The sequence below is a fragment of the Saccoglossus kowalevskii genome, chromosome 3, assembly GCF_978046115.1.
Source record: "Saccoglossus kowalevskii chromosome 3, keSacKowa6.1, whole genome shotgun sequence".
In the NCBI taxonomy this organism is placed as follows: Eukaryota; Metazoa; Hemichordata; class Enteropneusta; family Harrimaniidae; genus Saccoglossus; species Saccoglossus kowalevskii.
The window spans coordinates 30,325,103-30,339,362 of record NC_140643.1 but is presented as its reverse complement, the minus strand read 5'-3'; the positions used below and the strand labels follow the sequence as shown (position 1 = coordinate 30,339,362).

The 14,260-nt window shown below is 33.9% G+C and overlaps 3 protein-coding genes across 4 annotated transcripts in view; 1 reads left to right on the top strand and 2 right to left on the bottom strand.

Moving 5' to 3' along the window:
• LOC100366318 (splicing factor 45-like) overlaps positions 1-3,897 on the bottom strand; it is a 20,125-nt gene extending 16,228 nt beyond the window's left edge. The window contains exons 1-2 of one of the 2 annotated variants that reach the window (XM_085497032.1): positions 3,746-3,897; positions 2,237-2,344 (exon numbers count right to left, since the gene is read on the bottom strand). In XM_085497032.1, the coding sequence (XP_085353158.1) occupies positions 2,237-2,315 (79 nt within the window). In that variant the 5' untranslated portion in view covers positions 2,316-2,344; positions 3,746-3,897. Of the gene's footprint in view, positions 1-2,236; positions 2,495-3,745 lie in introns of both variants that reach the window. The other variant, XM_006820640.3, reaches the window with a different exon arrangement.
• On the top strand, positions 3,833-9,452 carry LOC102805552 (ribonuclease P protein subunit p14-like). Its single transcript, XM_006820643.3, has 5 exons — positions 3,833-3,984; positions 4,806-4,903; positions 5,687-5,845; positions 5,946-6,024; positions 6,789-9,452. Exons 2-5 carry the CDS (start codon positions 4,845-4,847, stop codon positions 6,843-6,845), a joined length of 354 nt encoding a protein of 117 aa, XP_006820706.2. The 5' UTR covers positions 3,833-3,984; positions 4,806-4,844; the 3' UTR covers positions 6,846-9,452.
• Positions 8,429-14,190, bottom strand: LOC100366471 (cyclin-Q-like). Its single transcript, XM_002738132.4, has 3 exons — positions 13,668-14,190; positions 11,015-11,375; positions 8,429-10,633 (listed from the first exon to the last, which is right to left on the bottom strand). Exons 1-3 carry the CDS (start codon positions 13,940-13,942, stop codon positions 10,547-10,549), a joined length of 723 nt encoding a protein of 240 aa, XP_002738178.1. The 5' UTR covers positions 13,943-14,190; the 3' UTR covers positions 8,429-10,546.
• Between the last annotated feature and the right edge of the window lie 70 nt (positions 14,191-14,260).

The following is a 14,260-nucleotide window of genomic DNA, read 5'->3' as shown; positions in this document are numbered from 1 at the left end:
TGACAAAAATTTTCACCAAAATTAGAGAATTTAAGATATCATCAAGAAATGAACAAATCTGAGAGAGGTCTACATGTAGTATCTATATATGTAATATCAAAGCAATTGAACTTTTGGTTTTTAACAAGAAGTCGAAAATATCACTTTTTACCAAAAATGACAAAAATATTCACCAAAATTAGAAAATTGAAGATACCACAAAATGAACAAATCTGAGAGAGGTCCACATGTAGTACCTATATATGTAATATCAAAGCAATCGGACTTACAGTTTTTAACAAGAAGTCTAAAATATCACTTTTTACCAAAAATGACAAAAATATTCACCAAAATTAAAGAATCTAAGATATCATCACGAAATGAACAAATCTGAGAAAAGTCTACATCTAGTATCTATATACATAATATCAAAGCAATTGAACTATTGGTTTTTAACAAGAAGTCGAAAATATCACTTTTTACCAAAAATGACAAAAATATTCACCAAAATTAGAGAATTGAAGACATCATCACAAAATGAACAAATCTGAGAGAGGTACACATGTAGTACCTATATATGTAATATCAAAGCAATTGAACTTGCGATTTTCAACAAGAAATCAAAAATATCACTTTTTACCAAAAATGACAAAAATATTCACCAAAATTAGAGAATTGAAGATATCATCATGAAATGAACAAATCTGAGAGAGGTCTACCCAAGGTACATACATATACACCAAGTATCAAAGCATTCAGGCTTGTAGTTTTCAAGAAGAGGTCGAAAAAGTAAAACATTGACACGGACGACGACGGACGACACCGGACAATCACTCATATGATAAGCTCCGCTCGACAAAGTCGACAGCGAAGCTAAAAATATCATGATTGCTAAAAACAGGCACTGCAAATGGAATGTGTTTTTTTCTCCATCAGATCGCATTCTGGAATGCAAAAGGAGTCCAAGTCACGTCATTCACTGCACCAAACAAGTGCCAGCCAGATGTAACGCTTGAAGAAAAGTGATTTAGCATACAACAAAACTGGCAATCTGAATTAAAATGATGAGAGAGGACAATCAATCTGTTTAGATCCAGTCATTCAACTTAGCTGTCAGTAAAGCAGAGAACAAAGTAACTGATGTTGCATATTATTCTAATAACTCAGCAAAAACTTTTGAAAGATGACATCAATCACTACCATACAATAAAAATGCATTAATTGACAAAACATGTACACTCAATACTTACATACATGTAGTTTAGTAAAGTTAACAGACCAATTTTGATTATATAGGTAAAATAATACTGAGTACTATCTACTCTACTCTACAATCATTTATATATGGGTATCTCTAGAGGCAATTTGCAAGTTTTTCTGCGACTTTTGGTGACTCGAAGGAAAACTTGCAAAGAGGCATGACTCGTCTCGCAAAGTACCTCTTGAGATACCCATACATAGCTCGAACAATCCATAATCATGCCAACACAATTGCCAGGTTTACATGGTAGCATTGAATCAGAGCCAAATTATTGCTCCTTTCTCAAATTAAGATGAGATTATGGGTACATGTGGTCCAAAATTCAGCCTGGTACATTAGAATCAAGATGGAATGATGTGAGTTTTGGCTCTGATAAAATGCTGTTTAAACGAGGTACGTGTTTATATACACATGTATGGGATGGAATGGTACAGTCACAAGTAATATTAATTAACAGCAATACTACTTAAGATAAAATTAATTCATATCACAAATCATAATAAATTATAAAAGTTGACATTTTTTGGAAATGTGTAATAAATCACTAAAGTGCACCAATATGCTACTTGAAACAACACAACACAAACTTTCTGTAATGCACTGCACTACATTACACTACATTACATTACACTACACTACACTACACTACACTACACTACACTACACTACACTACACTACACTACATTTTCTAAGCATGCTTTGCACACAAAAATATTGATTTTTATTAACATAATGCCTGCTGAAAAGCCTCGGCAGATAGTCAAAATAAATGCGAGAAAAACTGTGTCATCAGGCATTGTGTTACACTCCTCTTTAAAGAGTAGATTTCAATGGATGGATAATAAAAGTTTTGATTAATATGCAGTGGATTTTTTTTTATATTCTAAACTGCATATTGATATATGAATGTGTTCTCCTTACAAATAATCATAATGATACTTTACACACAAACCTTACTATAAATTCAATTCACAAAACAAAAACAAATTACTCACCAAGATCGGATTTCTTTGCATCAGGTGTGTCTTCCTTCTTGGGGCCTGTATCTAGCCCCAATCCATCATACAATGACATGATGGCTACTCAGTCTCTGTTATAAAACACTGAACATGTGGAACAATGGTGAAATCTCTCTACAAAATCATGGCATGTATGAAACATTCTTTGCTACACAAATCAACACAAATCGGCAACTACATCATTGTAATACTATGAATGTGGATCTATCGCCAGCGATGACCAGTCTCATATATCTGCATGGAAAAATGGAATTCAAAGAGATGGAGCAGGGGCGGAAATTATAGGGACTGGTAATAGTACACTACATTCGTGTACATGTATGAATGACAGTATAACATAAACAAATCGCAAATTTGACAAAAAAGAAGGAAGTCAAGTAAATTTTCATCAAAGTGCATTTGTAACCCACTACCTGTGAAGTTCATGTACTTTTAAATTGTCCTGAATAAATAATTGATTACAATTGATTACAATTGATTGGGGTGAAGTGGCATTTTCCAAGACGAAAAACGGCCACTATTCAAATTTCATCAAAACCAACCAACAAGCATTCATTCATTTCGTTGTATCAGTCAAATGGGAAATTATGCCCATTTGATCCAAAATTAACAAATAAATAAAAAAAACAATACATGCAAGGGTACAAAATCTTACATCAAAATGTTGACATTCAAATAGTTGATAATGAATCACTGCTCTGTAGTTACTCAAGAACATGTGAACTACCAGTATATCATAGTTGAACTTGTTTGTTGTAGGTGATCCGATAAATGTTTCTCAGGGCCCCTCACCCACAACTCTAATTCCTTGCCCTTCTCCCATTTTAATTACATGTGCCCCTCTTCAAGTCACATATAGTTATCTGGAGGGGCATATACAATTACACTGGGAGCTGTAGTGTTAGAGTTAGGGTTCAGGTTAGTGGTGGGGGCCTAAAATTAAATCTTCACACTGTTCGAATGAAGTAGCCAAGGGTCAGCGAGCGAACATTTGCGATGACGTAACATCAATATATTTTCACCAATTTCATTGTGGAAGTCGTGGTGTTAGTGTCTGATACATTGATAAGATTATATGATTGATAAAATTGCTCTTGTTTGCAGTTATCAAACAATACCAACTGCAGATTTATTGTGATCGCTTTACAGTAGCTGGATAACTCTTGGGGCAAGTTGTTTGTATGTGCATTTCCAAAACAGTTCTATCGTATGCTCTAAACGACTGGTTCATACAAATGATTGATCATTTGAAAGGATAGTATCAATATCCTCAAATCGATAATTTCCGCAACGTGATAAAACCAGGAATACATTTTGACAGAAGCGTGCGTTTTCCGAAACAAATTAGCGCCACCATTCACCATGCATTGAAACGCGAGTTCGTTGTCGCTGTCGTTCGCTGTGCATATCAGGTTTGTTTTCGCCGATTTTACTGGATTTATTTCCACACTATATCTCCTGGGTACACAGTTAACCTATACTTACGGTTGAGTCGACTCGAAATCTGAAAATATAGTCGTAAATAACAGCAAACTCTTGCAACCTTCTTTTATAGTAACCAACTTTGGCAGACACACAGACACTGATCAAACTGCACATGCTCAGAAGAAAGTTTAGCTTCCGGGTTATGTTTACACGTGTGCTGGAGAGGTCACGAAAGTATTGGGAAAACTGTCGATAATACTCAGGATTCCGCATATAAGTTCTTTCCAAGGAACACTCCGGTATTGATGTAGATGATCATATTACGTTATAGTAATAACTAGTTTTATTGATATGAAGAAGTGTAACATTTTCTCTAAATCTGAAACTAGTGTTCTAATATTTAGGTTTTGAATGTTTGATGAAGTTTACTTTTAGGATACCCTGTGTGTTACCAAGACAACTGCTTGGCAGACTGAGCTATACCTGCTCGGATATATAACATATATTTGTTATACGCTCATAGGCTACTAGTATGCTAGAAAGAGTTATCCTTGTAAATGGGAAGGTGGTAGTTGTCAGCAAAATGTTAATTATAGCCACAGTCCCTATATCGCTGGTGTGCAACACAATTCTGAATAATAAAAAAGCTACAATATATATATACATGTACTACAAATATTTTTATATAATCCTGTGATATTTTCTCTTAGTTTGACACCATCAGATCACAAGCGATCACTGTCAGGCTCGGATTGATACAAAATTCTGGTGGTAATCACTGATGTCTGCTGGCGTCAACCTGAGAGAAAATATTGTGGGAATATATATTTATCCCATGTATATTTCCACAGTATGAAATAGTGAAGTTGCAGAGTGCTGACAATGGAACTAATTCTGAAATAACACTGAATATAAATATATCGTTGCACGTACCTTGTCGTTATTGTTGAAGCTATAGTGTTCTTTTCCAGCGAACGCCTTGCTGCACTTCTCGCCCTTTATTTTTATATAGATAACCGTCTAAGTTTATGGAATGTCCTGATATTGTGTTAAAATAACTATAGTTTTTGGTAACTTTTTATCATACTGACATTGTTTATATTTTACAAATTTTTTGAAGGATATGACTTAATGCAGTACTATAGATGTACTACGCTTGATGATGGAGAGAATTGTTAGCAAGGGCCCGGCTGAATACTTCTACATCAAGACAACTCTGTAAGTTCCACATTTTTTTAATTCTTTTTACACAACACTGACTTTGGAAAGTACAGCAGAAATAAGGTCCCTACCGTACAAGTTGAACAATATTGTATACACAAGCATCTAATTACAAAGTTACATTTACAAATAACAAAATTCACCAGTAATTAGACATGCGAAAATACATAATATTGCATCTATAAATATAGCTGCTTCACAGTTATGACTAGCTTTGACAAAGGTCATGGTTCTTGTTTGCTAGGGGCAACTTTATAACATCGCTTCCGAAAACATGGATTTATATTATATTCCAAGTATAAGCTTGGTTGGAAGATATTTAGAAAGCTAGAAGTAAATGTGCATCTACAATCGCATAATTATATATGGGCATAATTAATTAGGTTATCTGACCAGCTAATTGATTCATGTCTGCTTCAGTGTTTTCAATTTTGAAATTCATATCAATCATATCTCTTGTCAGATCGATACCTTCATTATAGCACTGGTTGTCCATAATTGTTAATTACAATTTGTCCCAAAAATGAAACACAAATTTCAAGTGGCAATTCCCTGTATTAATGTTTTGCCTTTCATTATATATTACATATTGGGAGTATGGCAAACTATAAAAAAAAATGCAATAATTTTCGTAGACAATCTATCCTATAGTCTGTTAATTATTTAAATTGCATTCAGCTTTACTACCCAGAATTATTTTCACAATTTTATTAACAACACCGTAACTACACAGTGTTCTTTTTATTCCAATTAATTCTTCATATTTTTTACTCTTTCTAGAGAGTTCAAAGATGAAAATACCAGTATAGATGTATTGTTATTTAAAGCTATTATTGTCAAGGCCTTACTATCTCTCTATGGTGAGGTAGGAGCAGCAATTACAGTGGATGTCTTGAAATTTAATGACAGATTGGAGGCTATTTTACGAGTACATAACAGGTAGGTATATATATATAATAAATATAAATATATAAAAATGGGAAAAAAATTTAATCTGCCATTCACATTCAAATTTTGTTTCACATACTTTTGCTTTCAGTGGTTTCCGTAAATTATGGAGTGCTTTAACCCTGTATAGTTGTTATGGCGACAAGCAGTGTGTATTTCGAGTACATCAGGTAGGCATGACTGAGAGTCAGTCATCTCAAATATGTCATCTGTTTTCAACTGAAAATTCATATTGGAGCTAGAATATATCTATGTATATTTCATGATAGACAAGACACATCAGAATATTTAGATATTTGGTCATTATGTCCAATGTATGTACCAAGTTTGAACAAATCTGTCCATGCAAGACTGGAATTTTGTTTTGAAATAGATCATTTATCCCTCTATAGAGGGACTGTGATTTTATATATTACACTACATAGTATAATGTACCAGTATTGCACATGAGTTAAATTTACAGAGATGAAAGACAGTTCCTTTCACATAGAATTTTTTTATTTCAAAATGCATAGACTGGTTCACAGAAAATCAAAAGTGGAGCAATGTTCAGAAGTCTAATTTAATGGTTTGCTACATTGATTACAATGCAAAGATGAACTTTGTTTTTTTCTGTTACTCAGAGTATGCTATATCCTGCTGTCCTATATTCAACTCTGCAACCTCATGGATGGACTTCAATGGAAATCTTCTATAAATTTCCATAAACAAATATTCACACCACTCTGAATATAATTGTATGGCAACCATTTACCAGAGTGTTTTTTTTCTGTTACTCAGAGTATGCTATATCCTGCTGTCCTATATTCAACTCTGCAACCTCATGATGGACTTCAATGGAAATCTTCTATAAATTTCCATAAACAAATATTCACACCACTCTGAATACAATTGTATGGCAACCATTTACCAGAGTGTTTTTTTTTTTTTGTAGGTATCATCCTGTCTCATGGCACTGGCCGTCAACACAAGACAAGATGCCATTCTCTGATCAACATTTATTTGATACTTTACATAAATTGCTTTTTGAACGGTGAACAAATGCAACTACTGTTGATTTGTTGTATGGGGAATCAGGGTTAATGATGTTTATGTTGGGGTGGCTAATCATGTACCTCTTTTGGTCATGTGACATTCATTCCAGTAAATCAACACATCTCTGCCTTTCATTTTTATTGTAAACCAGCTACATTTGTATTGATATGTGTAATTGATACAGATAACTGTACCTTACACCTTGGCTATTACTGTACAGATTTACTTCAAGTGCAACATTAACAAGGAGATTGGGTTACTGTAAAGGGGGTAATTATTCACTGGGTTTTAATTTAGCTTATTTCGCTGACTGGAAAAATGCGCTAAATTAAAACACAGTGAATATGTAAAATTTAGCATAGAACACATTATCTAAATGATAAAACCGTGAATTTAAAACCCACTAAATATGCCTGAAATGGTAAATCAGTGAAATTTAAACCCAGTGAAAATTAGTCATTTTACAGTATTCCTCAACTATTGGAAAACTTGGGCAAGAGTGTTGTGCAAACTCACTACATCAACCATAGTATGTAGTTTCTTAGAGACAACGTCAAAAGGTCGATGTCGGATAAAAAACTAATTTGCTTTAGTTTGGGGGTGGGGGGTTTTCACCTCAAAAAGTTTCCATCCTACAAAAATGATTTTATTTTTTAATGAAGTCAAAACAATCTTGGAGTATTTGTAGTTCGTTTTTTTTTCTATCCAATCATGGACAAAAATAACAGAAAATAGCCAAGACTGTAAATATGTGTGTCAAATGAGGTCAATTTCAGGGCATGGACCTAGTTTACACCCACCCGACAAGCAACTGCTATGCCATACTACTGTCCGATTATCAATTTGTATTTGTATTTAATGGTGAATGTAGTCTGACGACGTGATCAATATTTATTAAGTTTCAGTGGGGGTTGGGGCGGTTTGGGAAAAAACTAAAGGAATTAAGTTTTTTATCCTACATTGAACTTTTGATGTTGTCCCTTACCATTTAGTTATTGTAGATTCCAATAGAAGTTCTTGATAAATAGATGTATTAGAATGGTCATTTCAATGTCATGAGGTGAGCTATGATTATTTATGATCAAATGACAAAGGCTACAATAGAAACTTCATATTAATGTGAATTAATCTCTGTTCTTCTTTGTGCACAGAACAATGAACCAGCTTGCATAATCATTGCATAATCATTCGTCCAAAACACTAACATGATTTTTATTTCAAAGTTGAGTTAATTGCATAGGGCACCACACAGTGTTTCTAATACAAAGTGTCACCCCAGGAAATTTTGTCAAGTTTAACATGTAGTACTGTGGAATACTTTATTTTCGCAGGAATTAATTTTTGCTGAAAAGGCTTTTTGGGCGTTTTGTATGGAATTTATTTTCACTGATTTTTGATTAGTTTAAAGTGAAATATAGGAAAAAAAGAATATCCGCTGGATTTTATTTTCACAGAATCATCCCTTCAGCGAAAATAGCGAAAAAAAAGTATTCTACAGTATGTGTACAGGCTTTTATTGTTTATTGACATCAAGATAAATTGTCATAGAAATATTTATTTATTTAGCACTAAATCATAACAATCACTGAACAGGTAAATCAGTGATAATAAAAATTTGACTCAACTCAAATTGTGGTTTTCAGTGAAAGGATTAATTACAGTGAAGTATCATGCTTAAAAGATTCGGCTAAAGTCTTTGTACGTCAAATTTAACCCAATAAAACAATCTGTGACTAGTTCAAAATCGTCTGTGCCACTAAGGGCGCTGTAGCAACATAACTGGATTACAGTTCATCACTAGGTGGCAGTATTTAAAGACTTGAAAACCAGTCTATTTTACACACAACTGCATAGCAGCTGCTGTGTTGTTACTAAGTCTAAACAAATGAAGTTACCGGTAATTGTTTTCTGGAATTACCTGAGAATTTTAAACAATTGATTTCTTTTGCTACGAAACAAAACTTGATAGTAGAGCTGATTGATACAATGTACTGTAAAGTGACTAATTTTCACTGGGTTCAGATTTCACTGATCTACCATTTCAGGCATATTCAGCGGGTTTTAAATTCATGGTTTTATAATTTAGATGATGTGTTCTATGCTAAATTTTACATATTCACTGGGTTTTAATTTAGCCCATTTTCCAATCAGCGAAATAAGCAAAATTAAAACCTAGCGAATAATTAACCCTTTTACAGTACATGGAATGTCATAGACACACACCACTACGAGTATCAACCAGCTGTACAAATAACAACTATTACTTTTGTATCATATACCGGTATATTCTAATTGTCAAAAACATTGCTATATATTGTTGTTTTAAAGGGTGATGGTCATTGTGCAGCATCCTGTTCAAAATGGGACAATGTACACAACATTGTAAAATACATTGTTTACATGAAATTCAAACACGCACTGCGCGACGACAACCGCTCTCTAAAACTAAGATATTGAATCATAATACATTGCTCCTAAAAAAATTGGGGCCATGCATATTATTTGTGGCAGAGTTGTACAGAAATTTTTTTTTTTTGGAAAATAAATTTTTTTTCAACATTAATATATAGTACCATTTTATTATTTTGAGCAGATATTATTTGTTTTAAAACAATTCTGCCATCATATGATTTGATTGTTTTCCTTGCACTGTTAAAACACACAATTTTTTTTTGTCATCGAGGCAACATACTGAGCCAAAAGGAACTGTGTGATAACAAATGAGTAAACACTAGAAAGTTTTCATTTAAAGGGGAACCTTCCAAGCCCAGGGATTGCACCAAAGAATCATGGGACACTAGTGTTTACGTTATTTACAAAGTTAATCTATCTTTTGTTATCAATTGTAATTTTAATACAGAAAATAAATTTGTTGTGAGATTAGGCTTAACTGGAAGTGCTTCTTTAACAGGTTTTATCACACAGAATTAGAAATGATATTTTACAACTGAAAATTATATACACCATAGTGTGTGATAGATGTGATACTATCAAATACATATACATCACCATCTACCTTAGTATTGATGTGCTGTTCCCATTTATACACCACTCAAATAATGTCTAGGAACAATGCTAGTAATATCTCATTGCAGTCAGCTTTGAACCTCAAATTGTGTTGCTTGAATGATAAAAATGTTGTCAACATAACTTTTTCAATCATCTGAAAATCATAGTCATGTAGAACCGCAATGGCGCTATATTTAAACTGGCCAATGAGTATTAAAATTGAATTAAAATATCTTCAAAGTTATATGGATTACCTCAATTTCCTGGGTCTTGATAGTGGAGTACAGTGATCACTCGCCTCAGAAAGTAAGCTCTGGATATCCGATGGTGTGTGACATTAAGCATAAATTGAAATTGTAATGAGATATCACTAGCATTGTACCTAGGCATTAGTGGAGTGGAATGCATTCGCAATGCCAAACAGCGCAAGGAACATTCTAGACTAATCAACTCCTGATTGACAGTTCTTCGAGCTGGAAATATTACACAACTATGTCATTCAACGCAGAGAAAGGCTGAAAAACTGAGATGAACACAAATTTTGACTTCTTATACATTTCAAAAATGATGTAAACATACAATGTCTCAAAATATCACATAATTGTGTGTGGACTACATGTACTGGAGTCTTAGTATTTCCATATCAGGTCACACATTCATTTCCATAGCATACATGTTAATAAGTTCAACTATGATAGATTGAATTTTACTTTCCACGATGTCTTCGCAAAATACCTAAAAGAAACAAAAATAACCCAGTATTAGACTAACAAATAAAATTGTATCTTGTTCGTGTGTACCTGTGATAGTAACTATTAAAAGTAGCTGTTATTGATGTGAAGAATGCCAAGTGGCTGTCTCATATATTTAGTTCTATCATTTTTATCCAATGAGCATGCATGTATTAAAATCCAACTGCAGTCTGCATGTATGAACACCATGTCATTTCACTTGTTGCATTTGATACGCGCCCCACGCAACGTATACAACACATGTGAAAATCATGTGTACACTTTGATGCACTGCTTTAATTTCGAACTAAAGTGACAAAATTACAGTGTTATAAAAGTCAGCGAGCGAAAAAATAAAACACGTATATTACAGTTATGTTTGTACCTGCCACCACTGTTTGTCAGCATCGTCATTGAAAGGAACTCCAACACCATTGCATTGTAGTGAAAAATAAAGTACGGTCACAGCAAGATGTTGCGGCTTCACTCTAAGACACAAATCACTGTGATAACTGTCGCGTAACAACGCCCAGGCAGTTTTGGCAATCGGTGTATCCGCCCACACTGAAGGACTCAGCCAGTCTTTCAGTGAAACCAGATAATGAAGTAAATATTTATGAGGTAGCTCAAATGCTATTTGAAATTTCAGAACTCTTAACATTAGTAGTTCACAGTTGGCGAGGCTTTCCCTCAGCTCCCAGTACTCATCGTTGATTTCCAGTGGAGGCCTGTCTGTATGCAATGTCCTGTAATAAAAATGCATTAATTAGCAACAGACAGATATCTCATCACATTGTAATCTAAAGGGTGGTGGTCATCATGTCCATATCATGCTTGATATGAAACCCACAAGAATGTAAACAATCCATGTGAAATACATTGTTTGTTTACATGAAATTCAAACACAGCATTGCACAACAACAAATGCCCTTAAATTAGGATTATTATAAAAGCAATTATTGAAGCATGGAGCTCATAATGCATGCAATTGCACTGTCCACCTTACTCTTTATTAACCTTAACCATTCAATTGCATTGGATAAACATTTTTTCTTTTATTTTTGCAAAACAAGACAGGAATGTCATAGTTCTTGTAAATGTAATTTGAGAGAGAACTATAATTTATATTTAGCAAAGAATATCTTTATTAATAATATGCTTTTATACAGCCACCTTGTGTAACAGCCAAAATTTAGTCTGCAATTGCATTAGCTAATATATTTTTGTTTTACATTTATAAAGAATTTTTTTTAATATGAAATATAATTTAAAACATGTTTAGCACTGAACAGAAAACAACAAGAACATATGGAAAACACTGACAAAATAGTAGTAACATAATATCCACTATATGGGACCAAAACATAAACCCTAAAAACCTTAAAATCACATCGCAAGCAATTTATAATAGTTGTGAAAGTAGGATTTAGGAACTAACTCAAAAACAAGCACAGTTCACATGCTTCAACATTCTATGGTTACATCAGTGATATTACACACTGTAAGCGGTATTATGAGTGAATTTCACTAAATTAAATCTGTGTGATCATAAAACTCATTAAAGGCCTTCGCGAAATCAGAGCGAAATGCCATGGGCAGAATTATTGAGGTGTGGCTATTCAAATTCAGGTTGCTAATTCACTATCTGCTAAAACATCAAGACTGTGTACAAGTAAATAACAAAAACCTAACAGTAATTACTGTGGTAACTTTACTTTTTCTTCTTGAATCTAACCAGGTTTTCAAGGAAATCTTGACCAATGCTCAAGTAATCATTATAAATTTGACAAACCCGTACAATCAGTATTCTGATATTCATAGTTGTAAATTGCTGAAAATAAACAGGCATGTTTTCTTTATCTTTTGTCAGTGATTTTGCAAAAGCATGTACACTGATTAAGGTAGATCCATTATGATAGCCTTTGTTCTGGGTCCCTTAAATAGTCATAATGGGGATTTAATTTACTGGCCAATTGTGGTAATTTACTTGTTCTATATATCATAATCCCTTAAAGAAATTGATGCAAAATTTCCGCAACTGGTATGTTGTGCCATGCCCTCTATAGTTGTCACCACGATTTTGAGGTGATAAATATGCTAATGAGGACCGGGAATTGTAAACTGCCAACCAATAAGAGAGGCAGCTTTTGATCTGACTTGTTCTAAGCAACTACAATGCATGCATGACCTGATACATAGAATCTTCTGCGCAAGTGTACATTTACTTTCCTTATTTGGAAGTGTTCCACGTCCCTGCATATACTAAATAATAGCAATTAAGGTAGAAGCCTAGTCATAATTTTTGATAAAATTGGTCATAAATCGCATGACAATGTTCATTATTTTATTATGTACAAACATGAAGCTAATGTCTCATGATACAATGAAATAGCATTATTTTGTGTGTTGCAGTTATTCTTTTTGAGAAACGTGTCCTAATATTTTTTGAAAATTGCTATTTTTAGAACAATTCCATAGAACACAATGTTCAAGAAAAATTGCATTTTTTGACACCTTTCAAAACCCAGATTTTTAAATAATTCAGAACAACAACAAGTACTCCATCATTAACAATATATGATTTTTTCAGCCTATGTCACCAGGCTAAATTTTGAGATATTGCATAATATCTCTGCCATAGAAACCTATGGTAAAAGTGTTATAATAGTGTCAAAATGGCGACTTTCCACTAAAATACAACCATCAATTTCTCGAAAAAAAGGCTGGTGACCCCCAACTTTTTTAGGTCAATATCCTTATATTGCCTTGGAGTACATTTTATTACAATTTATGAGTAGGCTTCTACCTTAATATGCCTCAGAACAGACCATGGACCACAATTTAAGAAAAGGTAAAAAAGACTACAAAATTGGCATGGCTGGGCCAGTCTATGATCTACTATACAAATGTAATTATTTGAATCATGGAACTAAAAAATGCGTTTTTATTTTTCATGTTTGAATTAACAGACTTCAAGCATACTAGTATTAGTAATAGTGTGTACATGATTCAAGTGACTGTGCGATGGATATACCGACCTATAGCAAACATTGAGTATATCTCGCAGTCGGATTTGTTGTTCACATACTTTAGCAGCAAGATATATAGATGACGATGCTATGAGGTAAGGATCGTGGTTTTCCAACAAACACTCCTTGAAGAAACGGTGATAAATTAGACAAGCAGTTGCCATGGGAACAGAGTCCATCTGAAGTTTGGTGCCAGACTCCAGCATATAAGTTATGACTTTAAAATGAGTTCTGGTTTCTCGTGATGTAGACCTTGCCACCGTCATAGATCGACATTCCGCCATTTCTGGGTTCTGGGTGAAGCAAATGTGGTAACCGATGGCGCGCGGTGACTTTGCGTCAAGGAGTTATTTACCGTACACCAAAACACCTCTTTCACGACATTTCCAACTATAATTTTCCACTCAACACTTGTTTTAAAATGTGTGAACGCGTACATCAGAAGCTACCAGACAGCAATTAAAACATGTGAACGAGCTGAGAATCTTTAAAACAAAGAAAATTCGCGAAACTCGTTTTCTCCACCGTGGGCTGACATCTTGAATTTAAAACGAGGCTCTGCACATGCGCATAGGTAGGACCGCCATTTTCAACAGATCTAA

Bases quoted from the DNA above. Each gene is read 5' to 3' on its own strand.
- LOC102805552 (XM_006820643.3), top strand. From the start codon at position 4,845: ATGATGGAGAGAATTGTTAGCAAGGGCCCGGCTGAATACTTCTACATC. The intron at 5,846-5,945 runs GTAGGTATATAT...TTTTGCTTTCAG, and splicing joins ATTTTACGAGTACATAACAG to TGGTTTCCGTAAATTATGGA. The intron at 6,025-6,788 runs GTAGGCATGACT...TTTTTTTTGTAG, and splicing joins GTGTATTTCGAGTACATCAG to GTATCATCCTGTCTCATGGC.
- LOC100366471 (XM_002738132.4), bottom strand. From the start codon at position 13,942: ATGGCGGAATGTCGATCTATGACGGTGGCAAGGTCTACATCACGAGAA. The intron at 11,376-13,667 runs GTCGGTATATCC...TTTTTATTACAG, and splicing joins ATACTCAATGTTTGCTATAG to GACATTGCATACAGACAGGC. The intron at 10,634-11,014 runs GTACAAACATAA...TGTTTCTTTTAG, and splicing joins CTGACAAACAGTGGTGGCAG to GTATTTTGCGAAGACATCGT.